General features: G+C 37.4%; 1 protein-coding gene across 1 annotated transcript; it reads right to left on the minus strand.

The window, feature by feature from the left end:
- Positions 1–3,113: 3,113 nt before the first annotated feature.
- On the minus strand, positions 3,114–7,126 carry LOC122000994 (calcium-dependent protein kinase 16-like). The gene is made up of 7 exons (XM_042555529.1): positions 6,300–7,126; positions 5,134–5,277; positions 4,849–5,001; positions 4,413–4,528; positions 4,168–4,335; positions 3,582–3,812; positions 3,114–3,506 (listed from the first exon to the last, which is right to left on the minus strand). The coding sequence occupies exons 1-7, from the start codon at positions 6,964–6,966 to the stop codon at positions 3,363–3,365; spliced, it is 1,623 nt and encodes a 540-aa protein (XP_042411463.1). The 5' UTR covers positions 6,967–7,126; the 3' UTR covers positions 3,114–3,362.
- Positions 7,127–26,077: the final 18,951 nt, after the last annotated feature.

The following is a 26,077-nucleotide window of genomic DNA, read 5'->3' on the forward strand; positions in this document are numbered from 1 at the left end:
TGTGAACATATACTTGAGTAGTATGTGTAGATTAGTCATTTAGTTTTCCGCTGCTAGTTAATTACATGTTTAGAGAGTTTATGTATTGATATTCACATGTGTGCAATGTTAGTTAAGATAAGTTAGTAGTCCAGTAGCGCTCCGCCCTCACGGACTAGTAGTGAGGAGGGTGGGGTGTTACACCTCCTATAGAACCGCTTTCCTCCGACGTTGCTCTCCCTTCATCAATTCTCTCAATGGTCATTGAGGAAGAGTTGATTTCATCTTCTGGTAGATACTCTGCTATGAGAGTTGTTCTAGCAATTTCCTCATTGTTAGCTTCTGATGACGACTCGGTGCCCATTGAGGAGTTGAGATCGACTTCCAATGGTTCTTCATAGAGCTTCAAGAACTTTTCCCAAAGTTCTTTTGCACATTGATAGTTGCCTATTCTGTCAAGATCCTTCGCCGGTAGTACGATTATTAAATGATATTCAGCCTTACCAATTGACATGAAATCGTCGCGCTGCTTTTTGGTCCAGAGGTGTTTTATAATTTCTTCTCCATTTATATCTTTTGGAGTTGCATAGCCATATTTCATTATTAATAATATATTAAAATCTGTTTTAAAAAATACCTCCATTCGCCGCTTCCAGAACGCTAACTCCCCCTCGAACGTTGGTGGAACGATGTTAGCTCCGACCATCTCGTTGCTTCAGTTGGTGGTTAGTTCTTCTAAGGTATCCTAGCTCTGATACCACTTGTTGGGACCCAGTGGCCTGCTAAAAGGGGGGTTGAATAGCCTTTCATAAAAAAAACAAACCTACCTTTCTCAAACATAAAAGAACACTTGCATAAATAATTAAAGAAATAAACTAAAAAGACGAGGCTCATAGATTTTACTTGGTTACAACCGGGGAGATTGTTAATCCAAGGAAGTTGAAGGGCAATAAAAATCTTTTTCAGACGGAGAAGCCTCTTACATCATTCAAGCATAGAAAAATAAAAAAGATAAACTAAAAGAGAAGCGTACAAGTATTGTATATCAAATTGCTTATCTATGCTTTAGCTTCTGCACCAAGGCAGTATTTATAGACTTGGTCGGGGTGCCTGGAAGGGTTCCAAGCGCCTGGAGGGGGATAAAATTGTATCCCCTTCGTAATGGATCACGGTCAAATGTGGTCGGGGTGCTTGATTATGTGCGTGATTCTGCCATTGTATACTGAGAAACAGATAACCTGAGAGAACCTTGAAGCACAGCCGGAGATGGAGCGAATCTATTTCAAGGAAACTGCATTGAGTACAAGCCTTAGCATCTTCCTCGACAAATTCCTTTTCTGATTCTACTACGCACCGCATGAACTCTGCGATGCAAACCACCAAAAGCTTGACAGAACCAATCCGGCTGGTAGCTTGAGATTATCAACTCAGGTCATCTCGATAGATAAATTAAATTAAATTTGATATATTTAAATTCATCTAATTCCTTAATATTACGACAACAAATTGTCCAATATAAACTAAGATCATAGAAGGCAAATGTAGCCATGCAGGGTAGGAGACTTATCTTGCCATGGAAAACACCTCGAGAGTATCAATCGGACATGGTGTTTTCATTTGGGGTTCATCCCTTTGTGAAAATTTGTTCAAACGAACAATGTTTCTCGTTGAAGATTAACCTGATCTTTATCATACTTTCAGCATGCCAAATGGGCAGTAGAAGTTCTATCTGCATCGCGAACCTTCATGGTTGGGGATACTCGAGTAGCTATGTCGATGGATAGCTTGCAGCTACCAACATCATATAGGTTCTTTTCCTGGTCTTGCTTCACCTAATTGCTTAAGGTGAATAGAAATATAGAATACCCATGAAGAATTTGATAAGGATGCTAATATTCCTTGTGCATATAGTTCAACGAACAGTGTAACTGAAGAATACTGACACGAATTAAAACTCACCAAGTTCACCTCGCAACTGTAGAGCTACTACCCCGAGAGGTTGGGGGAAGGTGTTCGTGAATCGTGACCCATGTACCATGTATTTTCATGGAGGAAGATCATTTACCCATTTCTCGATGCAAAGACCAAAGAAAAGGTAGTGCTTATGAGAATTCTTTTTCACTAAATATTATTTTTGTTTCTGATGCAACAAGAACAGAGTGATTAAGTGCGGAGGTTTTGATCTCTTTCAAGTCTGATCTGCTCAGCTGGTATCGTCATGATCTTCTGCAGTTTACCTTTGTCGACGATTAGGAGCTGAGCAACACACCAGATATTGATGAGAGTTAACTCCCTAAGAAAACATTGCAATTGGGTAGTGCCACTTGGGTAGACCTTATAAACTCATCACTGGTCCAATCTCCTATGGAGATGAACTCTGATCAGCTTCACAATTCTCAGGATGATGATATATTAAGAACTTGTTGATTTTCGCCTTCAGTCAAATATGCAGTAGATTGGTCTATTGATCAGTTCCAGCACCATGATCAACAGTGGGAAGTTTAGAACTGACATCTCCCTAGGGCTAGAGGGGGTCACTTTTGGTGAAAAGTATGACATTCCCTAATCCGGACAAGTAGGATAAGATCCCGGCGAAGTAGGAACACAAAGGCGAGACCGAAGAGCCAACTTAATCAGAGAATATTGTGTAGCCGCCACAAACTGCTGTGTAATACTAAGTGAAATACATGTTAAAGAGAGCATTTTTTCTTTTATTCCAAATAAAAAATTATCTCACATCATCATTAAAGAAAAAAAAATTTAACTTAAGATGTTTCAATAGAACTTTAGTACAAACATCATTTTTGGTCAAAGAAAAAATTATTTTATATCTATTGTGCTAGGTAGGTATGAATAAGACATTTTGAGCCGGCCCTTGCTTTTAGGGCCTCCTATTAGGCCTTTAAAACTAAAATAAACTCAAATTGATTGGGCAGTTAAATAACATGAGTAATTAAAAATGTATAATATATTTTAAAAATAGAATAAGCTGGTCATTTAATTATAAAAGTAAATTTATTTTTATAAAAAAATAAAATAAAAAATCATTTCAATCGATTATATATGCTGTAATTAAAAAAGGTACACACTCGGCCAGTCAAATTCAACTTTTTATCTCTCCTCGATCTTCATCCACACAGAATACAATGATAGACAAATCACACTCCGAGTTCATAGTTGATTATGCAATTAAGCTCACAAGATTTGCTCTTGAATTATAATAATCATGAAATCTAGATTACAATAGACACATTTTCTTTCAATGATAATGGAACAGGGACAAGTAATTACAGAGCAAGCAAATCAAGTGGGATCCCATGACCAATGCCCGACAAAATAATGAGGATATAGAAAATATCACCCATGGGAGATTGATTCATTTGTCAACCCAAGTTTAAGGATCCATCCTTCATTAATCGGACACTCAGACTGTTAAATCTTCCTCTCGAATAGTGCCGTGAAGCCTTTCTCCAATCTGTTCCAGTCTTCATCATCGCCACAAATTCATCATAGCTTATTCGCCCATCCTAATTTAGATTTTGAATTTTGTTAAAGGAGAAGGGAGTTGAGCAAAGGTGTCGCATTCAGAGGATAAAATATACCTTGTCAGTGTCAACTTCTTGTAAGATATCATTTGCTGCTTCCATGCTATCAGTAGCTCCATCTTCTGCTAGTGCCTCATGAAGCTCATTTGGCTCAATAAAGCCATTCCCATCTTTGTCAAAGTACGAGAAGGCCCTTCTCAGATGCTCATCATTTGCCATTCTCTGTAAATGAAGAGATACAGCCAAAAATTCTCCATAATCTAGGGTCCCTTTTCCATTAGTGTCAACCTATTTGGCACATTTATACAGTTAGATAATACAATTCAATTTCTCTGCTAAGGATATCACTTAAACATGTAAATGAATGTAATATCTATGTTAAAAAAGCTTTATTCTCAATTGATATATTTTGCAAAGTAAACATTGTATCGTACATGATTCCCTCAATATAACATCCATATAATTCTTATGCAAATACATAAATTTCACATGTTAGGATTTTGAAATTAGACGTCAATCTAATCTTTCTGAAATAAATTTGCCATGCATAGAATAGATCATAAGGTTTCGCCCTCTTACTTTTATACTTAATTTTGGGCTTAATATAAGGACTGAGAAACTCATCGTGTATATATATGCTTACAGCTTCAACAAGCATATGCACTTCAGACTCCACAAGGTGGGAACCAAACTTAGAAAGGCCAGCTTTGAGTTCCTCATGAGAAACAATGCCATCATTGTCAGTATCCATCATCCGGAACATCTCTTTAATATCTTCAACTTCTTCAGTAGACAAATGATCAGCAATAACCTGAGAAATAAGTAGCATAACTAGATGCATTCAACAATTTTGAAACAATTAACCTAGAAAAGGCATATAGAATGTACCCTCAAAGCTCTCCTTTTAAATCTATTCATTCTTGAGAACTGTTTGAGTCTCGACTTGACAACATCACCAAGGGGTACATTTGGTGCTTTCTTAGCATTTTGAAGCCAAGAATGTTCTGCGAGAAAAAAAAATGTATATCTAAGCACCAGTCAACAAACATGCTTAGCCACATATATATATATATATATTAAATTTCTTATGGCAGGTGTGTTGAAATTAGAACATGAGAATAGGGCAGGATAGGGTAGAGAAGATAGCATTTCTAATAAAGCTTGTCATATCAAATTTTTTATAATGTTTCTTTTCGGATCATCAAGATTAACCAGATATAACCAAAATCCGATGAACTACTTTTGATAAATATTCAAGCCTCATGCAACAAACTCTCTTCATATTAAAGCTTACAAAAGGATATCATATTGTCATGTACCCTACCAAGCACTTGCTTTGCAGTTAACCGAAGCTTGGGTTCAGGTTCTAACATCTGCTGAACCAAATTCTTGGCACTTTCTGAAACATTGGGCCAGGGATCACGCGTGAAATCTATGGCCCCCTTAAGAATGGCTTGTGCAACTCCTTGTTCAGTTTCTGCAGCATAACCACATTGCATAAGTATATCAGAATTTTTCAGAATCGATGACAGGTGAGCACATATGAGCACATTGCACATATGTATAAGGATTTGATGTTTAAGTGTGGAAGAACTAGTAGAAAACTTACCAGCCCAGAATGGCGGAACTCCACAAAGAAGGATATACAGAATAACTCCAGCGCTCCATATATCAATTTCTGGTCCATAATTCCTTTTTAGAACTTCAGGTGCCATATAATATGGGCTACCAACAATCTCAGAAAAATTTTCTCCTGGAATGGAAAAAACAAAAATTACTAAGACCATGAATGTAAAATAAAAGAGAATATGTATTAGCTGATGCGATAATAAAAGACAGAGCTGCTGTTATTGGAATCTAGTAGAAATCACTTATCTGATGAAACAAAGATTGAAATTCTTACCTAGAAATACTAGCAACAATTTGGAAGATACAGTTTATGATCTCATACATTATAGGATATCATGGACTGTTTCCTAGAAAATGGAGGCATATCATGATATTGTAAAAATTAGCCATCATAACATTCTGACTAAACTTTATGTTCAATCCTTGGTGAACATTGTGTCTATGTTCCAGTCCTTGCACATCTCATGGCAAAACTCATCTCTTCTGGCTCTTCCAGCTGTTTTTTGTGATAATCACTCACTAACAGTTTCATTGCTTTATCCAATAAATTCAAGGTACCTGAGCTAAAATAAAACATGAGACATGTAGATCTCTCTTTTTGATAGTTTTTGTGGGTTCCTTCATCCTTTCTATTGCAAATAACACTTACCACACTTTGGCAAATGAGGTTGACCATCTACAAAAATACTCTTAATAATCATGAGTAAATTTAGAGCCTCTGGGTTTTGTTTGTTACAAGTTGATTTTGCAAAAATTAATCTTTCGTTCATCAAGTACCTTTTGCTGAACATTTGAGATATATTGTATGCACGATAGATCAGGTAGAATAAGTTAAACCAACATTCAAATAGACAGGTAGGGATGCTGCTGCAAATGTTGATATACACAATTAATCATCGGATAAGAATTGCGTGGAATACTTTGGAAACAATCATCTTCATGGGCATTATAAACCTAGTTTTATAATGAAATTGACTACAAATGAAAATGCCATTCAATGTGAGAAAAACATCAGCAATTTAACATCAGGAACTCTGCATCAAGAACAAAGTCGACAACTGTGTTTTAGCTGGCTGCACAGCAATGTGAACAGAACCGCTTTGTGTTCCTCAGCAAGTACCAAGATTCAGAGGAGAATAGGCATACCAGTCTTGAAAAAAATAGAGAGCCCAAAGTCGATCGCTTTAAGCGGCGAATTCTCCTTCTTGTTGGCGAACAGAAAATTTTCTGGTTTGAGATCGCGATGGATAACACCATGCTTATGGCACAGCTGCACGACCTCGACGATCGTCCTCATGACCACGGCCGCTGCGCGCTCCGAGTAGTGCCCCCGCGCCACGATGCGGTCGAACAGCTCCCCGCCCTCGCACAGCTCCATCACCAGATGCACGGCGCCGTCGTCCTCCAGCGCCTCCCGCAGGCTCACGATGCTGGGGCTCCTGGGCAGGTGTCGCATTATGGTCACCTCCCGCCGCACGTCCTCCACGTCAACCGACGTCCGCAGCTTCCGCTTCGATATCGACTTGCAAGCGAGCAGCTCCCTGGTGGCCCGGTCCATGCACAGGTAGGTGACCCCGAACTCCCCGCGTCCAAGCTCGCGGTCCAGCGCGTACTTCTCCTCGATAGCTACCACCGACTTGGTGTCGCTGCAGAGCACCGTCAGGCGCTTGGACTGGGCGCCTCCGACGCCTTTCTGGTTGCGGTGGTGATTCTTTCCGGAGGCAGGCCCGCCGTGGTCATGGTGAGCGCCAGGGAAGTGCGTCTTGACGTCCTCGCGGGCGACGGCCGCCGGCGAGCGGCAGCAGTTACCCATTTGGGATCTCTGATCCGGGGCTTTGGGTCGGAGTAGGAGAGTACAATCACTGACCGGGGAAATGGGTAGGGTTTCACATCCGATCTAGTGGAGAAGAGCGACGAATTTGATCAGATCGGCAGAAGGTTTAGATCCGGGAAAGCGATGCATTTATTGGGTGTGGTTAGGAACAAGACGGACTGTTAAATGTTAATGCAATAGGCAGATAGAAAGAGACAATAGAAAGAGACAGGGGACCGTTGGGCAGTCAATATGTGTTATTGTTATTATTTTTATTTTTACAAAATAAAATTAAATAAATTACAGCATAATTTGGTAAGTGAAATTAGCTAAAAATAATAATAAGTAGGCGGTAGGTCACAAATGCAGTAAAGAGAAGAAGCGCTAATGCAGTAAATTTGGTCAGTGATCAGTACACGAGTAACGGTAAAATCTGATAAGCATTAAGCGGCTATGAATAGACCTTCAGATTTTTTTTTTAATGACTATGCATGTCTCATATAACAATAATCATCTGCCCGTCCTGTGGATCAACGCTTTTGTTTCCTCGATTAGCTGAAAAGTTGCGGGATTATTTTTTTCAAAACAAAAACGTTTTTCTAAAAAGAATTGATACGGTATGTTACGAGAACAGCCAATATTGGAATGAAAGTTAAAATTAAGATTAAGTGGCAGTTAAAGTTAGAGTGAGATAGTAATTAAGATTAGAGGATAGGTAGATGGTCAAGTTACTCTCATCGAGACTCTCACTCCTCAATGTTAAGGTATTCAGTATCGAATCGATCAGACTTAAGAACCTTAGCACTGCACATCTCAGTACCAAGACACACAAAATATATTCGGTCAGCCCCAATAGTCAGTCGGGCTTGTAGGGCATAGTTCCCTATCTAAGCACTAAGACAATTCTCAAGATATGATCGGTCGACCCAATTGTCGGTCGATTTTATAGGGCATAGCTTCCTATGTCCGGTCAGCCTAAGGGTTGGCCAGGTTTACAGGGCATAGTTCTATATCTTGCAGTACTAAGGTAACTTTCAGCATATGATCGATCGACTCCAAAGCTGATCAAACTTCCAAGACTATGGTCGGTCGACCACAACGCCGGTCAGATTTACGAGGCTCAGTGCCCCACTTCCACTTGTTAGAGTGTACACTAAAAGTCTAGTTTTTTGTAAATATTTATCACATTAGTCAAATGTCTATATTTATATGCTAAGTATAGTTGTTCAATTAATTTATATTGTAGATAACATGCTGTGTGGTGTCACACACAGAAGATCATGTTATCAGTTCCTTATAAATTATAAACAGTTACAACCAAGATGGAATGGAACAAACCATTGGAATGGTTGTAATGTAATTAGGTATTAGTTTATCTTGACTAATAAATTATACTAGTATACTCTGAGTGTATTGAGCAGGACCATTTAATGTAAGTTCTTTTTATACTGACTGCATAAAATAACAAGACCTTTGTTATTATGGAAGTGTGTGCTCTTAATCATGATATAATAACAAGCACATATACTCAATATTCATTTCTTTAATTTATCAAAGGGTGTGATTTAGTTCGATAAATCAAGAGACCCAATAAGTTGGGAAATGATATTATTTATATGGTGTGTTGTTGATTATAGAATGAAACTGTGTCCTAGTAATGTAGGTTGATAATGCCCCCAAGAGGAGCTCATAAGGATTGTCATATAAACCTTGCAGGTGGAGTTAGTCCGACATGACGATAAGGTTGAGTAGTACTACTCTTGGAGCTAGATATTAATTAAGTGAGTTGTTAGTAACTCATTTAATTAGTGTGCATTCTATATCTTAAACACAGGGAGACTAACACACTCATGATAAGGAGCCCATATAGTAATATGGGATTGGTGCAGTAGTTCAATAATAACTCTTTAGTAGAATGAGATATTATTGATGAACTCGAGTTGGGTGTTCAGGACGAACACGGGAAGCTCAAGTTCATCAGGAGAGTAAAACCAATTTCTCCTCTCAGTCCCTGTCGTAGTCTCTTATTTATAAAGTCTTATACCCACCCATACCCACCTTCTTACCCATCTTAAGGTGGCTGACCAAGCCTAGCTTGGATCCCAAGCTAGGGTCGGCCAAACCAAGGTGAGTTGGTGGCCGGCCCTAGCTTGAACCCAAGCTTAGGTGGCCGACCACAATAAGATAAAAGGGTATTATTTTTATTTTTAAATCTTTTCTTATGTGGAAGTCATGGTTTTAAAAGAGAGTTTAAAATTTAAATCTTTCTTTTTATAGCTTTCTACAAAAGATTAATAAAAATGTTTGATATCTTTCCTTATTTGTAGTTAAAAGGAAGATTTTAATTTTTTATAAAACTTTCCTTTTTTGTAACCATCCTCTGGTTTTTAAGAGAGTTTTAAAATTTAAATCTTTCCTTTAATAGTTTTCTACAAAAGATTAAGAGAAAGGTTTGATATCTTTCCTTATTTGTAGTTAAAGGGAAGATTTTAATTTTTAAAAATATTTTAAAATTCTTTGAAAATCAACTTAAAAATTATTTTAAAATTCTTTGAAAATCAATTTAAAAATTATTTAAAAATTATTTAAAAATTATTTTAAAAATTCTTTGAAAATAAAATTAAAATTATTTTTAAAATCAATTTAAAATAATTTTAAAAATCAATTTAAAATAATTTTAAAAATCATTTAAAAAAACTTTTAAAAATCTTCTAAAAAACCTTTTAAAAATCTTTTCAAAAATCATTTTAAAAATCTTTTAAAAATCGTATAAAAAATTCTTTAAAAATCATTTTAAAAAAATCCTTTTAAAAAAACATTTTAAAAATCCTTTTAAAAATCATTTTAAAAATTATTTAAAAATCGTTTTAAAATTTCTTTTAAAAAATTATTTTAAAAATCCTTTTAAAAATATTTTAAAAATCATTTAAAAATACTTTTAAAAATCGTTTTAAAAATCCTTTTAAAAATATATTAAAAATCCTTTTAAAAAAAATCTTTTAAAAATCCTTTTAAAAATCTTTCAAAAATTATTTGAAAATTACTTAAAAAGCATTTCAAAAATTATTTGAAAATTATTTCAAAATTCTTTTAAAAATCTATTAAAAATTATTTAAAAATCCTTTTAAAAATTACTTAAAAATCATTTCAAAAATCATTTGAAAATTATTTAAAAAACCTTTTAAAAATTATTTGAAAATTACTTAAAAATCCTTTTAAAAGTCTTTTAAAAATTATTTAAAAAATCCTTTTAAAAATAATTTGAAAACTCATTAAAAAATCATTGAAAAAGTCTTTGAAAAATGGCTCTTTAAAAAATTATTGAAAAATCATTTTAAAAATCATTTTGAAAAATTCATTTAAAATTCCTTTAAAAATTATTTTGAAAATCATTTTTTTTTTAAAATTCATTTAAAATTCCTTTTAAAATTATTTTGAAAATCATTTTAAAAATTAATTTTAAAATCATTCTGAAAAATTCCTTTAAAAATTATTTTAAAATCATTTTAAAACTTATTTGAAATTCCTTTAAAAATTATTTGAAAATCATTTTAAAACTTATTTGTAAATCATTTTAAAAACTTATTTGAAAATCAATTTTAAAAAATTATTTTAAAATCATAATTCATCTAATTATTTTCAAAATCATAATTTTTTTTTAAATTCACTAAAATTAAGACAACTCCATCTCACGCTCACTCATAAGCTAAACGTACGTGTTAACCTAGAATGAGTGAGATGGGAAATTAGGTAAATTACTTCTTAGTTTTAACTTATGTTTTTTATTTACTTGCTTGGACTCTAGGACCCTAGGACTTTATGTTGGCATTACTTAAGGGGGAGTGAGTGGAGTCAAGCTAAGTTTTTTTTTGTGGTTTAAGCAAAAGTTAAAAAACAAAGTATTTGCTAAGTGTTTTTCTCAAAAGCTAAGGGTGTGTTTGGTATGCGCGTTTTTCATTTTCATTTTCATTTTCTGGAAAATGTGCGTTTTCTGAAAAATGGTGTTTGGTTTGTATTTTTCGTGCTTGTTTTCTAAAATAATAGCTAGTGTTTTCTAGAAAAACAGAAAATGACAAAAAAATCATTTTCTGTTTTCTAGAAAACGCGTGTTTTTCAGAAAATGAAAATGGAAAACGCGCGTACCAAACACACCCTAAGTGTTTTATCAAAAACTTGTTTTTCAAAATAACAATTATTGTTTAAAGCTTTTCAAATTTAGCTAACTATTTTTCTACATATTTTCAATGTAGCTAAGTTTATTTTCAAACTAAATACTTTTTCTAAAACTTAGTGTTTCAAACTAAATATTTTTTTAAACTTAGTGCTTCAAACTAAATATTTTTTCAAAAGCCTTTTCAAATTTACCTAAGTACTTTTCAAAAGATTTTCAAATTTACCTAAGTACTTTGGTTTTTCAAAACTAGCTAAGGTCGTTTATCATTCTTTCTTACTCTCCTTTTTATTTTGATATATGGCAAAGGGAGAGAGTGTAACGACCTGGCCCCTCGACCCCATTGGATGCCCCAAGGCGGCCCCTCGGCCGTGTCATTACTCACTAGATCTTCCCACCCCTAGCCAGTGGATTTTTGCCTTCCCCAGAATTCGAACTCTAGACCTCCAGGATAAGTACTAGAGTTTATGAATCCTGGTAGCCAAGTGAGCGGTAACCCTAGGTGAAAATCCTAGGGGGGGAACCCTAGGTGAAAATCCTGGTGTCGCGAACCAGGTGGAAGACTGGACGGTTCGGGGAGCTGGCGTCTAGCAGAAAGTCCGGAAGCATCGAGCGCCGAGCAAAAGTCCAGTCGATCTGGAGGATTGCACTATCAACAGGTAACTCTCCTGAGAGAAGTAGGTGAGGACGCGTTCCCCGCAGAGGAAAAAATAGGCGTCGGGTCGACCTAGGGTTTCCTGTTAGAAATCCGAAGTCAGACCCAGGATAGTCCGGAGACTATCAATATTTTATTCACTATGACTATTATGTGCTAGCTTTATTTTGCAGGGTATGTGTTTGGGACTAACACATTTTGCAGGAACAAAGGACTATTTTTTCACCTCGGATGAACAGTACCCGAGGCGCCTCCATGGAGCTTGGAAGCGCCTCAAGTACAAGGTGAGGTTGTCTACAAGAAGGAGCTGGGCCTTCATAGGAACTGAAGGCGCCTTGAACCACGGCTTGGAAGCGCCTTGGAGTGGCGTTGAAGGCGCCTTTAGGTGGATAACGAGCAGCGGTCAGAGCCTGATCGACAGTGGCTGAATCGAGATAAAATCTTGGTTTTGAGGCGCCTTGGAGCTTAATTGAGGCGCCTTGAACTCCCATTATAAGGATGTCTCGAGGCAGCAGTAAAGAAATAACCTTCTAAGCCATCCTTGTGCAATGAGCTGCTAACGAGACGTTCCGATGAAACCACAACTTGACACCGACGACCCGGAGCTCAGAATCTTCAGTTTTTTATTATCGTTGGTATAATTTAGTTATTTCTTTTTAACTACTGTACTTCATCTTGTAAACACTTTTAACGAAATTATAGTTGTTGTCCAACGTAAACGCTCAACGAGCGTGGTCCTTGGAATAGGAGTCGCCATAGGATCCAAACCAAGTAAACGACCTATGTTAGCATGTTGTGTTTCCTTTTCCGCTGCGTTATCTCGATTAGTTTTAAATCGAACGAAATAGCCACGAGCACTATTCACCACCCCCCTCTAGCGCTTCTCGATCCAACAATTGGTATCAGAGCAGGGTTGCTCTGAATTGGTACAACTACCTCGAGAATTTTTTTTTCGTCACTTTTTCGTTCGTTTAGGGTAAAAATAAAACCTTACGTTTTTCATTTTTTCCCTCCAAAATTAATTTCGAAAAATTCATTGTCATCTTTTCACCACTGGTCCATATTAGTGAAATATCACATTTTTAAAAATTTGTGGTAATATTTTTTATATTATTTTAATAATATTTTATTATTATTTTATTTTTTTTCCTCGAAATTCCTGAATTACTATTTTTATTTTTCTCCCACACTATTAATCCAAGACCTAGTCTTGGAACAGATTTTTTTGCTTTATTTGTGTGCAAGATTTTCAATGGCTTTCCAAGAACGTTCTAGCACGGTCTGCCCGCCACTCTTTTCCGGCAAGGACTTTGGCTATTGGAAGAACCGGATGGAATACCACCTTAAGACACAAGTCGAGATGTGGATCATTATCCAGATTGGACTCGAGCTTCCACATGATAGCATTGGAGAACTCATCTCTTGCATCAACTGGGACGCTAGTATAATGAAACAAGTTGAAGTCGATGCCAAAGTAAGTTGCATGCTACAATGCGGCCTAACCAATGAGGAGTTGAACCGCGTCGACCCCTTCTCAAGTGCAAAAGAATTGTGGCAAAAATTGATCGAGCTACACGAAGGTATTTCCAATACGAACATAAGTGCAATTTAATAGACGATTCATTAAAATTAAATGAGCAGACTGATACTACTTCAGCCGAGGAAGGTGTTACGTTATTTGCAGGAATAAGCAAGACGAAGAAAGCACTGAAGGCAACATGTTCTGAGTCATCAAACGAGTCTGAGTCCGACGAAGAAGAACCGATGAGCTTTCTCGCTCTACCAGTACTAGCAACTGTGGAGGAAACCAAAGCTGAATATGAGTCGGATACCGAGAGAGAATCTGGAACCGAGTCCGAGCGAAGCCACGGATCCGTATCCGTTTCTGAAGGTTCTAAACCCATTATAAGTTCTTTAATTTCTAGTATTAACTTAGATGATTCAGAAAATTTAGTTCCTTACTTACTAAAGAAGTTGGCTAAACCCAACGTCCGAGTCAACTTACTCCAAAAGGAGGTAACAACCCTTAAGGAAGTGACTAACTCGAGTCCTTTAACTGAGCCAGTTCAAATTGAAAATTCAACCTAAGTCTAACAACTTGAGGAAGAAAATTCTAATTTGAAAACTCAAGTTAAAGAACTCAAGGACATGTTGGAACGGTTTACTTTGGGTTCTAAGAATCTTGATCTGATTCTCAGAAAACAAAAAGTCGTTTACAATCGATCCAGACTTGGATTCAAGACTAAAAGGAAATACCACTCATATTTATCATACGTTAATAGATCAAATAGAAAGGTAGTCCAAGCATGGGTATCTAAGTCCAACTTGGACAATCAAGTTGGACTTGGTCAATATTGGGTCCCCAAGGATCAAGTCTATTACCTTGATAGACCATATCAAGGTTATGATCCAGGGGGAGCCAAAATAAAAATTGTATTAATAAAAAGATAAATCATTAAAAATTAAAATTAAATTAAATTAAAAATCTAAGTTAATTAAATAATAAAAGGTAAATCAACCACGTAGGGAGAGACTCCGGAATAGCTGGCACCTCCAAAACTAACCTACCCAGTAGGGTAACCCAAACTAAGCTACCCGACAGGGTAATCAGAACTAATTAGAAAGGGAACAAGTTTAACTTGACCTATGGTACTGGTGAAATTTTGGATGATAGTACGTTAGGGAAATTTAGTCTATGCATGTCTAGGAAGATATGGCTTCGACCTGGTGCATTTGGCTAAGTGGAACTAACTGAAACTACCCTTTATGGATCCTAATTAGTTAGACCAAGGTTTTGTATTAAGTTCAGTGGATAGAACTATTTGGAAAATCTCGAAGGCAAGATTACTTTAATGATGTCCAAGTAACTCGCCATAGCCTAGAAGTTTATCCAAAAATGCCTATTTATTGAGCTCAAAACTAAACCTGAATCTAACACAAAGTTAACCCAAATCCTATAATTGAACTCAATTCATCTCACAAAATTATAGGATTCCCTGATTTGAAATTTAGATCGGGTGAGATGACTAAGGATTAAATTGAAAAAAAATTCAAATTAATCTAATGCAATCTTTTAAACTTAACTAAGTCAAATATATAATTTTCTATTAAAAATAAATTTAAAATTATTTGGAAATCAATTTAAAAATCATTTTAAAAAATATTTTAAAATTCTTTGAAATCAATTTAAAAATTATTTAAAAATCATTTTAAAAATATTTTAAAATTCTTTGAAAATCAATATAAAAATTATTTTAAAATCATTTTAGAAATATTTTAAAAATTCTTTGAAAATCAATTTAAAATTATTTAAAAATCATTTTAAAAGTATTTTAAAAATTCTTTGAAAATCAATTTAAAATTATATTAAAAATCAATTTAAAAACCTTTAAAAAATCTTTTAAAAATATTCTAAAAATCCTTTTAAAAATCTTTTCAAAAATCGTCTTTAAAATCATTTTAAAGATTTTTTTAAAATTATTTTAAAAAATCCTTTTAAAAACATCTTAAAAATCCTTTTAAAAATCGTTCTAAAAATCCTTTTAAAAATTGTTTTAAAAATTCTTTTAAAAAATTATTTTAAAAATATTTTAAAAATCCTTTTAAATATCATTTAAAAATTCTTTTTAAAATCATTAAAAAAATCTTTTTAAAAATCATTTAAAAATTCTTTTAAAAATCGTTTTAAAAATCTGTTAAAAATCGTTTTAAAAATATTTTAAAAATCCTTTTTAAAAAAATCTTTTAAAAATATTTTAAAAAATCCTTTTAAAAATATTTTTAAAATCCTTTTAAAAAAATCTTTTAAAAATATTTTAAAAAATCCTTTTAAAAACCCTTTAAAAACATTTTAAAAATCCTTTTAAAAATCTATTAAAAACATTTTAAAAATCCTTTTAAAAATCTTTTAGAAATCCTTTCAAAAATTATTTGAAAATTACTTAAAAAGCATTTAAAAAATTATTTGAAAATTATTTCAAAATCCTTTTAAAAATCTATTAAAAAATTATTTCAAAATCTTTTTAAAAATTATTTGAAAATTACTTTAAAATCATTTCAAAAATTATTTGAAAATTATTTAAAAATCCTTTTAAAAATTATTTGAAAAGTACATAAAAATCTTTTAAAATTTATTTAAAAAATACTTTTAAAAATAATTTGAAAACTCATTAAAAAATCCTTTGAAAAATAATTGAAAAAGTCTTTGAAAAATGGATTTTTGAAAAATTATTGAAAAATCATTTTAAAAATCATTTTGAAAAATTCCTTTAAAAATTATTTTGAAAATCATTTTAAAAATTAATTTTAAAATCATTTTGAAAAATTCCTTTAAAAATTATTTGAAAATCATTTTAAAACTTATTTGAAATTCCTTTAAAAATTATTTGAAAATCATTTTAAAACTTATTTGTAAATCATTTTTAAAACTTATTTAAAAATCAATTTTTAAAAATTATTTGAAAATCATAATTCATCTAATTATTTTCAAAATCATTATTTTTTTTAAATTCACTAAAATTAAGATAACACCATCTCACACTCACTCATAAGCTAAACGTGCGTGTAAACCTAGAATGGTTGAGATGGAAAATTAGGTATATTACTTCTTAGTTTTAACTTATGTTTTTTATTTACTTGCTTGGACTCTAGGACCCTAGGACTTTATGTTGGCATTACTTAAGGGGGAGTGAGTAGAGTTAAGCTAAGTTTCTTTTTTGTGGTTTAAGCAAAAGTTAAAAAAGTAAGTATTTACTAAGTGTTTTTCTCAAAAGCTAAGTGTTTTATCAAAAACTTATTTTTCAAAATAACAATTATTGTCTAAAGCTTTTCAAATTTAGCTAAGTATTTTTCTACATATTTTCACTGTAACTAAGTTTCTTTTCAAACTAAATACTTTTTCTAAAACTTAGTGTTTCAAACTAAATATTTTTTTAATCTTAGTGCTTCAAACTAAATATTTTTTCAAAAGCCTTTTCAAATTTACCTAAGTACTTTTCAAAAGATTTTCAAATTTACCTAAGTACTTTGGTTTTTCAAAACTAGCTAAGGTCATTTATCATTCTTTCTTACTCTCCTTTTTATTTTGATATATGGCAAAGGGGGAGAGTAGAAAATTCAAAGAGAAATTAAAGAAAATTCAAAGAAAATTCAAAGAAAAATCCTTTGAAAATTTTTTTGGGAGCTTCTATTAAGGGGAAGCTTTGTATGTGCTTATGCTTTATTTATGCTTGTGCTTATTTATGCTGATCTTAATTGCATTTTTTTACTTAACTTTAAATTTCAGTTGCCATAATCAAAAAGGGGGAGATTGTTAGTGCAGAAAGCATTCGACGATCGAACCTGAGTTTTGATAATGGCAAAGGGTTCAAAGTTAAGATTATTTGTTGTCTAACGTACTTAAATGAGTGTTTCAAAAAGTCCTAAGTGTACTTAGGCAAAAGCCCTAGCTGCGGTTAGGCAGGTAGAAAATCCTAGGGGGTGGTAACCCTAGGTCATAGGGGGTGGTAACCCTAGGTCATAGGGGGTGGTAACCCTATGTGGAAAGTCTTGGCGGATCGACGGCTTCAGGCAAAAATCTTAGGGGGTGGTAACCCTAAGTGAAAATCCTGGTGTCACGAACCAGGTGGAAGACTGGACAGGTCGGGGAGCGGGCGTCTAGTAGAAAGTTTGGAAGCATCGAGCGCCGAGCAAAAGTTTAGTCGATCTGGAGGATCACACTATCAACAGGTAACTCTCCTGAGAGAAGTAGGTGAGGATGCGTTCCCCGCAGAGGGAACAATAGGCGTCGGGTCGACCTAGGGTTTCCGGTTGGAAATCCGAAGTCAAACCTAGGATAATCCGGAGACTATCAATATTTTATTCACTATGACTATTATGTGTTAACTTTGTTTTGCAGGGTATGTGTTTGGGACTAACACATTTTGCAAGAACAAAGGAGCAATTTTTCACCTCGGATGAACAGTACCCGAGGCGTCTCCATAGAGCTTGGAAGCGCCTCAGGTACAAGGTGAGGCTGTCTGCGAGAAGGAGATGGAGGCGCCTTCATAGGGACTGAAGGCGCCTTGGACCGCGGCTTGGAGGCACCTTGGAGTGGCGTTGAAGGTGCCTTCAGGTGGATAACGAGCAGCGGTTAAAGCCTGATCGACAGCGGCTGAATCAGGATAAAATCTTGGGTTGGAGGTGCCTTGGAGCTTAATGGAGACGCCTTGAACACCCTTTATAAGGATGTCTTGAGGCAGTAGTAAAGAAATAACCTTCTAAGTCATCCTTGTGCAACGAGTTGCTAACGAAATGTTCCGACGAAGCCACAACTTGACACTGACGACCCGGAGCTCAGAATCTTCAGTTTTCTATTGTCGTTGGTACAATTTAGTTATTTCTTTTTAACTATTGTACTTCATCTTGTAAACACTTCTAACAAAATTATAGTTGTTGCTCAACGTAAACGCTCAACGAATGTGGGCCTTGGAGTAGGAGTTGCCACAGGCTCCGAACCAAGTAAACGACCTGTGTTAGCGTGTTGTGTTTTCTTTTCCGTTGTGTTATCTCGATTAGTTTTAAATCAAACGAAATAGCCATGAGCGCTATTCACCCCCCCCCCCCCTCTAGCGCTTCTCGATCCAACAAACTGTAGTGACTTCAGGTCTAAGGACTATTCATACCAATAGTCACATGAGAATGTTTATGATACTCATATAACGATCTATGAAACATTCTCATGGCGGGTCATTCAGTATATATTCTCTATTATATACACATGTGTCAACCTGATATCTCATATCCATGACTTGTGAGATTAAGTCATCTGTTGACCTACATGCTAGTCTCAACGCATTAATATTGTCCTTGCATATTAATGTTTGACTAGGAATAGTTAAGAGTAGTGTCCCATGTATATCTACAATATCTCACTATCAATTCAACCAATTGATATGTTATAGATTAGAACCTACTACCCAAGGATATTATTATACTTATTCAATTGACATTGAACTGAAATAAATATAATAACCAACTTTACCTTTTTATTAATAATGATATATGATACAAAATGAGTCTTTTACAATCATCTCATAATGGGTACTAGGGCTAATACTAACAATGATAAAAGAAGGATAGTAATTAGATTCTGTTTTCTCGAGACCGAAATCTAGTCGGATCGACGCCTAATTTTCCCTTCCCGGGAACACGTCCTCACAGTCACTCCCCTCTAGTGACTTTCCTTCACTTACCTGCCAGACATTCGGTCAGCCCTTCGACCCATCTGGACTTCATGTCAGTTGTCTGGTCAACCCATCGACCTAGCTGGACTTCGTGTCAAACGTCCGATCAGCTTGCCAACCCGTTTAGACTTTGTGCCAGCTATCCGGTCGGCCCGTAGACCTAGCTGGGCTTCGTGCCAGACATCAGGTCAGCTCGTCGACCTGTCTGGGCTTCTCCTACACACTCGGTCAGAGTGTTAGGTAACAATAAAACTAACTTAACCTATTTTGTCATTCATCAAAACTTGAGTTAGATCGTTAGTACTAACCGCACCAACAGAATCTGTACCGAAACCTCCTCGTAAGTAACATCAGGCTGAATAGGAACTAAGATATCTGTCAGCACATGTGTCGGGTCAGATATATCTCCTCGGCATAGACACCTGGAACACATCGTGAACGCCTGCCAGGAACGGTGGCAGTGCCAAACGATAAGCTACCGCTTCAATCCTCTCCAAGATTTGGAAAGGTCCAATGTATCGCGGAGCTAGCTTACCTCTGAGGCCAAATCTCTTCACCCCTTTCATGGGTGAAACACGCAAAAAAACATGGTCGCAAGTAGAGAACTCCAATGGTCTTTGTCTCCGATCAGCATAACTCTTCTGGCGGTCCTACGCCTCTGACATTCTCCATCTGATAGTACGGATCAACTCTGCCTCCTACTGAGCTCTATGAGGCCCTAGTAACTGGGCCTCTCCAACCTCCTCCCAGAGGGTGGGTGCCCGACAAGGCGTACCATACAACGCTTCAAACAGTGCCATCTGGATAGCTGAATGAAAGCTGTTGTTGTAGGTGAAGTCTACCAATGGAAAATGATCCTCCCAACTGCCTGCGAAATCCAATACACATGACCTCAGCAAGTCCTCTAGAGTCTAAATGGTCCGCTCTGACTATCCATCAATCTGCGGATTGAAAGCTGTACTGAAACAGAGCTGAGTGCCCAAGGCCTGCTGCAGACTCTGCCAGAATCGGGATGTGAACCGAGGGTCTCTATCTGAAATAATACTCAAAGGAACACCATGTAATCTGATGATCTCCCGACAATACAGATCTGTCAATCAATCTAGGGAATCAATCTTCTGGATCGCTAAGAAGTGCGCTGATTTGGTTAATCAATCAACGATTACCCAAATCGCGGTATGGCCTCGACGTGTCCTAGGCAAACCCACCACAAAATCCATGGTAATATGTTCCCATTTCCACTCAGGAATAGGAATCTGCTGAAGTAATCCAGCAGGTCTCTGGTGCTAGCCTTCATTTGCTGGCAGACAAGACATCTAGCTACGAATTTTGTAATGTCTTTCTTAATACCGTTCCACTAGTAGGAACGCCTCAAATCTCAATACATATGGATCCCGCCTAGGTGGATAGAAAATCGGGAGCGATGAGCCTCCTGAAGTAACTCCTCCCTGACCGGGGTGAGATGGAGGTACGCATAATCGGCCTCAGAAATATATAATACCCACATCATCTCTGGTGAACTCTGTCTGCTGCTCGGAAACTATCTGGCTGACAATGAACTGAAAATGATGATCACCGGCCTGGGCCTCTCGGATCCTCGTCCTGATAGACGACTAAGCAACCATAGTAACCAAAACACCTCGCTCTGTCTGTCCCTACTCCTCAAGGCCCAACTCTGAGAAACCCTGAATCAAGTCCGTGACTAAAGCTCGGTGGCAAGCCAAAGTCCCTCTGGGCTTCCTGCTGAGTGCATCGGCAACCACATTAGCCTTCCCTGGGTGATAGCTAATGGTACAGTCATAATCCTTCAGGAACTCCATCCATCTTTTCTGTCAGAGATTAAGTTCCTTCTGGGTGAAAATATATTTGAGACTCTTATGATCCATGAGAATCTCAAAGGTAATGTCGTATAGATGATGTTGTCAAATCTTCAAAGCAAAGATGATAGCGGCTAACTCCAGATCATGTACAGGGTAGTTCTTCTCATGCTCCTTCAGCTGACGAGAAGCATAGGAGACTACTCTACCGTGCTGCATCAGAACAGCGCCCAAACCCTAAAGAGATATGTCAGAGTAAAGTACGAATCCATCCTCTCCAACGAGCAAAACCAGCACCGGAGCCGACACTAATCTCCGCTTCAGCTCCTGAAAGCTGGTCTCGTAGGCCTCGAACCACGTGAACTTCATGCCTTTCCTGGTCAAGCGTGTTAGTGGCATAGCTATGCGGGAAAAACTCTCGACAAAACGTCTATAATATCCTGCCAGTCCCAAGAAACTGCGGATCTCCTGTACTGATTTCGGCTGCTCCCAACTGGTGACAGCCTTTATCTTCTAAGGATCTACTGAAATACCTCGGCTAGAGACCACGTGTCCCAGAAAACTAACTGAAGATAGCCAGAAAGCACAGTTGCTGAACTTCACGTATAGCTGATGTCGTTGAAGAGTCTCCAAGATTGTATGAAGATGTTGTGCATGTTCCTCCTCGGAACGTGAGTAGACCAATATGTCATCGATGAAAACGATAACAAACTGATCAAGATACTCCAGGAAGATGCAGTTCATCAAATCCATAAATACCGCTGGAGCATTGGAAAGCCCAAATGACATTATGAAAAACTTATAATGGTCATATCTGGTACAGAATGTTGTTTTCTGAATATCAGATTCTTTGACTCTCAACTGATGATATTCGAACCGCAGATCAATCTTAGAATACACTGATGTACCTCTAAGCTGATCAAATAAATCCTCGATCTGAGGTAAGGGGTATTTATTTCTGACGATCACTGCATTCAACTGTCTATAGTCTATGCACAATCTCAGAGTACCATCCTTTTTCTTGACAAATAATACCGGAAAATCCCACGGAGAAACACTAGGGCGTATAAATCCCCTGTCTAAAAGATCCTGGAGTTGAACCTTCAGTTCGTTCAACTCTTTTGGTGACATATGATAAGGAGCTTTCGATGTCGGTGCGGTTCCCAAAATCAACTCAATAGCAAACTCCACTTGCCTTCTGGGAGGCAACCCTGGTAGCTCCTCTGGAAACATATCCAGATACTCTCGGACTACTGGAACATCGGAGAGTTGAGAACTACTGTCGTCTTCAATAGTAATCAAAGATAACAGAAAACCCTGACAGCCATGTGACAGCAGCTTCTGAGCCTGAATCACCGAAATAGTCGATATGTCGTCGTCTCTGATGTCAGTGAATTCCCATGAGGGTTGGTTTGGAGGTCAGAATGTGACCACCCTCATCTAGCAATCAACAGTGGCATGATATGCTGAAAGCCAATCCATGCCAAGAATAATATCGAACTTGACATTTTCCAGTACTAAAAGATCTACAATAAGTATCTTGTTGCCAAAGTCTAACAGGTAACCTCTGACTTCCTGGGTGACGTCCAAAGTATCACCGGATAGTAGAGAGACGGTCAGTCGTTGCGGTCTAATAGTGAGTAATATACCAATCTCCCTCATAAAGGTACGGGATATAAAATAATGCGAACTACCAGTATCTATCAGTATATCAGCAGATAAGGCATAAATGAAAATCGTACCGCGGAAAACGGATCCGTCGGCCCGCTACGCATCCTCTCTGGTGACCGCATGAATATGTCCAATCTCTAACGGAGGTGGTAGCGCTGCCAATGGCTGCTACATCTAGGCAGGAGCCGGCCACTGAAGCGGTGCTGGATACTGTGCCAGAGGTGGATGTAAGGGCTGCGACTTATACTGTACTGGTAGCTGGGACTGCGTCTGGTACTGAACAAGAGGCTAGGGATGCAGATACTGGACTAGGTGCTGAGGCTGCAGCTGATAAGGTGATCCCACGACAGAACTCTGTGGTACTATGAGGGTACTGGGGTACTCCTGTCCGAGCATGCCATATGCAGCAGCTGTAGGGCGAGCTATCCTCTGCTGGCGATGCGAAGTTTGGGCGTTGTGCCTACCTCTCTGAGTCCCTGTCTGACTGAGATAAACTCCATGACTAGAAACTTCGGAACAAATATGTTGAGCCTTCAGCAAATAATCTCGGCTCATGTGCCCAGGCAGTTTGCAATAATAGCAAGCTAACTATCCCAGGGTGCAGGCTGATGTGGTATGCTCTCTGGACCCACACCGGGCGCAATGGATGTCACTGGCGGGTTGTTTCTGGGTCTGCTGAGGAGGTCAGAAATGTCCTGATGAAGATCGCCTCAACTTCTGAGGCTGACCATATGCCCCAGAAGTTCCCTGACCTGTCCGACTGCGACCACTCTATTGGTGTGTAGCCTGTGGCTGCTAGATATGTCCAGATGTCTTATCCATCTATTTCTTTTTCTTGTCGGGGTATGCTCTTTGGTGAGCTGACTCTATCATCAGGGCTCTGTCCAATATCTCTATGTAGGAAGAATTACCAAAATTGGCAATCTTTACTTGCAGATGTCCATCTAGTCTCTGGACAAACTGTAGCATGCGGGATCTGTCTTCAGCAACTAATTTTGGACAATACCTAGCCAACCGATTAAACTTAGCATTGTACTCTATCACCGAGCGATTGTTCTGTCGCAGACTAAGAAAATCCTGCTAGCGAGTCATCTAATATGCTCGTGGGCAATATATGCTCTCAAAAGAGTCTCTGAAACTCGCCCAGGTAATATTCTACTCGCCAATAATGGAACGTTGTGTATCCCACCAGGTGTCGGCCTCATCCCGCAGATGGAATGCAGCCAGCTCTACTTTCTTCCACTCGGAGCAGACCATGTAGAAGAAGGTCCGCTCCATAGTCTCTATCCAGGACTGGGCCACACTCGGATCAGTCTCTCCGTGGAATAGTGTGAATCGAATCTTCATCGACTCTACCAATGCTGGAATCTGGGCTCGTGCCGTGACAATATCAGTGAGGTGGGTAGGGATCATCACAGGAACTGGTGAAATCACTGGAGCTGGTGCTACAGGTGGTACTGCTTGATATACCGGGGGAGGTACTCCCGGTGCTGCTGCATAAACTAGGGCATATACCACTGGTGGTATTGCAGGGTCGATATGAGCGACCGCGGCTGGAGGTACGGTAGGTGGTGGTACCGAAAATAGAGCAACCGGTACTGCACGTGTAGATCTCCTCATATCTGTTAAGTTATAACTCAGATATTACTACAAGTAACAAAATTATAAAATTACCTTTTTACCTATTGCCATCTGGAGATGTTCCGTCGCTGTCCAGTCCCCATTTTATAACCTCGAAATTCTGTACGAGAAAATCGATGGAAATCGGTACAAATTCAAAAAATAAATACCCAAGTTAACTAGCAAACTTGGGCTAACTCTCAAATCCAGATACGAAAAGCAGGTATCGTAACCCGCTCTGATACCAAATAAATTGGTATTAAATTAACATGCAAAATCAAAATATGAAAACCAAGCATCCGAAACCTGGCTCTGATACCAAAATAAATTGTCACGCCCTAGGTAATCCCTGCCAAAAGAAATTTCGACAGCATCTCACCTGTACGGGCGATAATATGAAACTTGACTACATCAATCCAGATACCTCGTCCAACATGGCCAAAACATATATATAATAACATACCACACAGTTTAGTATCACAATCCACTAAAACAATGATAAGGAAAATCATCCCAAATATCCTACTCCACTATACTCATAAAACTCAAATCTTATTCCTATTCAACTACACCCATAAAACTCAAATCACAACGATGCAAATAAAATCAACTCACCTCTTCTGTCGTCCAAGCAGGCATGTAGCAGAACATATCCAAATAAAGCTCCATCGAAAAATAAAGGAAAAATCATACAATATCCATAGAGCAAAACCAGAACAAGTCTAAAACATAGTCTAGATAGTATAATAAGAAAAACCAAAAGACCAAACAAACATCCTTGCGATCTGCAGGGGGACTAGCGACTGGAGATCTCTGGACAACCTCAACCTGAAAATGGTAATATCAACGGGGTGAGTCAACTCCTTAGCTGGTAACTACTGACATACATAGTAAGAAATAAATAACAAATAGCACTAATTATGCGTACAGTCTCCTGATATAAGAATGATAAATGCAAACTGAAAGAAATCAGGAGTATTTGTACTAACCAGGACCTGGTGTATGGAAAATAGACCGAGAGGTATAGAATCCTGTATGCATGTCAAGCATATGCATCCACCAAATATGCAGCAAATAAGTGCAGCAAACATAAGCAATAAATGCATCAATGCATATGATGCCAATGACATGTCCTGGTCACCCCTACTACCAGTCAGTCGTCTCACACATGATGGTGAGACCGAGTGGGTAGGGTTGTAACAACCGTGCACTCTGCCATCACTGCTCCTGATGAGTGATCGAGTGGACGGGATGCTATCGGAGTACACCTATCCTCCTTACCACAAATCATAAGTGGGGGGAGCTCAATCTCTCATCTCCTTGAGTCAGCCCAAAGGAGGGATCCTTGTCCTGCTACCACGCTGCGTCACACTACCCATGAGTGGACCAAAGGAGCCCTAGACAGAGCAACCTGCTACAACACACCCTGCCTGATAAAAACTACTAACCCATGAGTGATTGTGTGTGCAGATCCATGTAACTGGTGATATGCTCAACAATAATAGAGTCAACAATCGCACAACATGCAATCATGCGAGATGATGCATGACACTAAGCATGGAAATATCCTGATCCTATCCATCTCTACCAAAATGTGTACCAAAAAATATATGGATCAAATAATATGATCTAGGTACACAGGTCAGGTATGGTACAATAAATCAATGTCCTGAACATAATAAGGCATGGTTTGTCATTACCTTAAGGTCATATATAATCATAGGAACATGAATGCAATAGTAGGAAATAAATACAGCATGCTCAGGTAATAGATAATGACATACCAATGCAAAAATGAACATAAATATTACTACTTGTTAAATACTACTAAGCATATCAACATGACATATCAAAATAGATAAGTCAAGGTACTTACCTCCCATATAGATCGAGCTAATCAACCTCTATGTCGAAGTACTCGTCCCGAATCCAAATCCTGTAATAGCCACATTTA

Source organism: Zingiber officinale, chromosome 7A, assembly GCF_018446385.1.
Source record: "Zingiber officinale cultivar Zhangliang chromosome 7A, Zo_v1.1, whole genome shotgun sequence".
Classification (NCBI taxonomy): Eukaryota; Viridiplantae; Streptophyta; class Magnoliopsida; order Zingiberales; family Zingiberaceae; genus Zingiber; species Zingiber officinale.

What these genes read in the sequence shown, in the direction of transcription:
- LOC122000994 (XM_042555529.1), bottom strand. Translation starts at nt 6,966, where the DNA reads ATGGGTAACTGCTGCCGCTCGCCGGCGGCCGTCGCCCGCGAGGACGTC. An exon ending in AGTTCCGCCATTCTGGGCTG is followed by an intron (nt 5,002 to 5,133) that starts GTAAGTTTTCTA and finishes GTTATGCTGCAG; the next exon opens with AAACTGAACAAGGAGTTGCA. An exon ending in TGCATATGCTTGTTGAAGCT is followed by an intron (nt 3,813 to 4,167) that starts GTAAGCATATAT and finishes TGTGCCAAATAG; the next exon opens with GTTGACACTAATGGAAAAGG.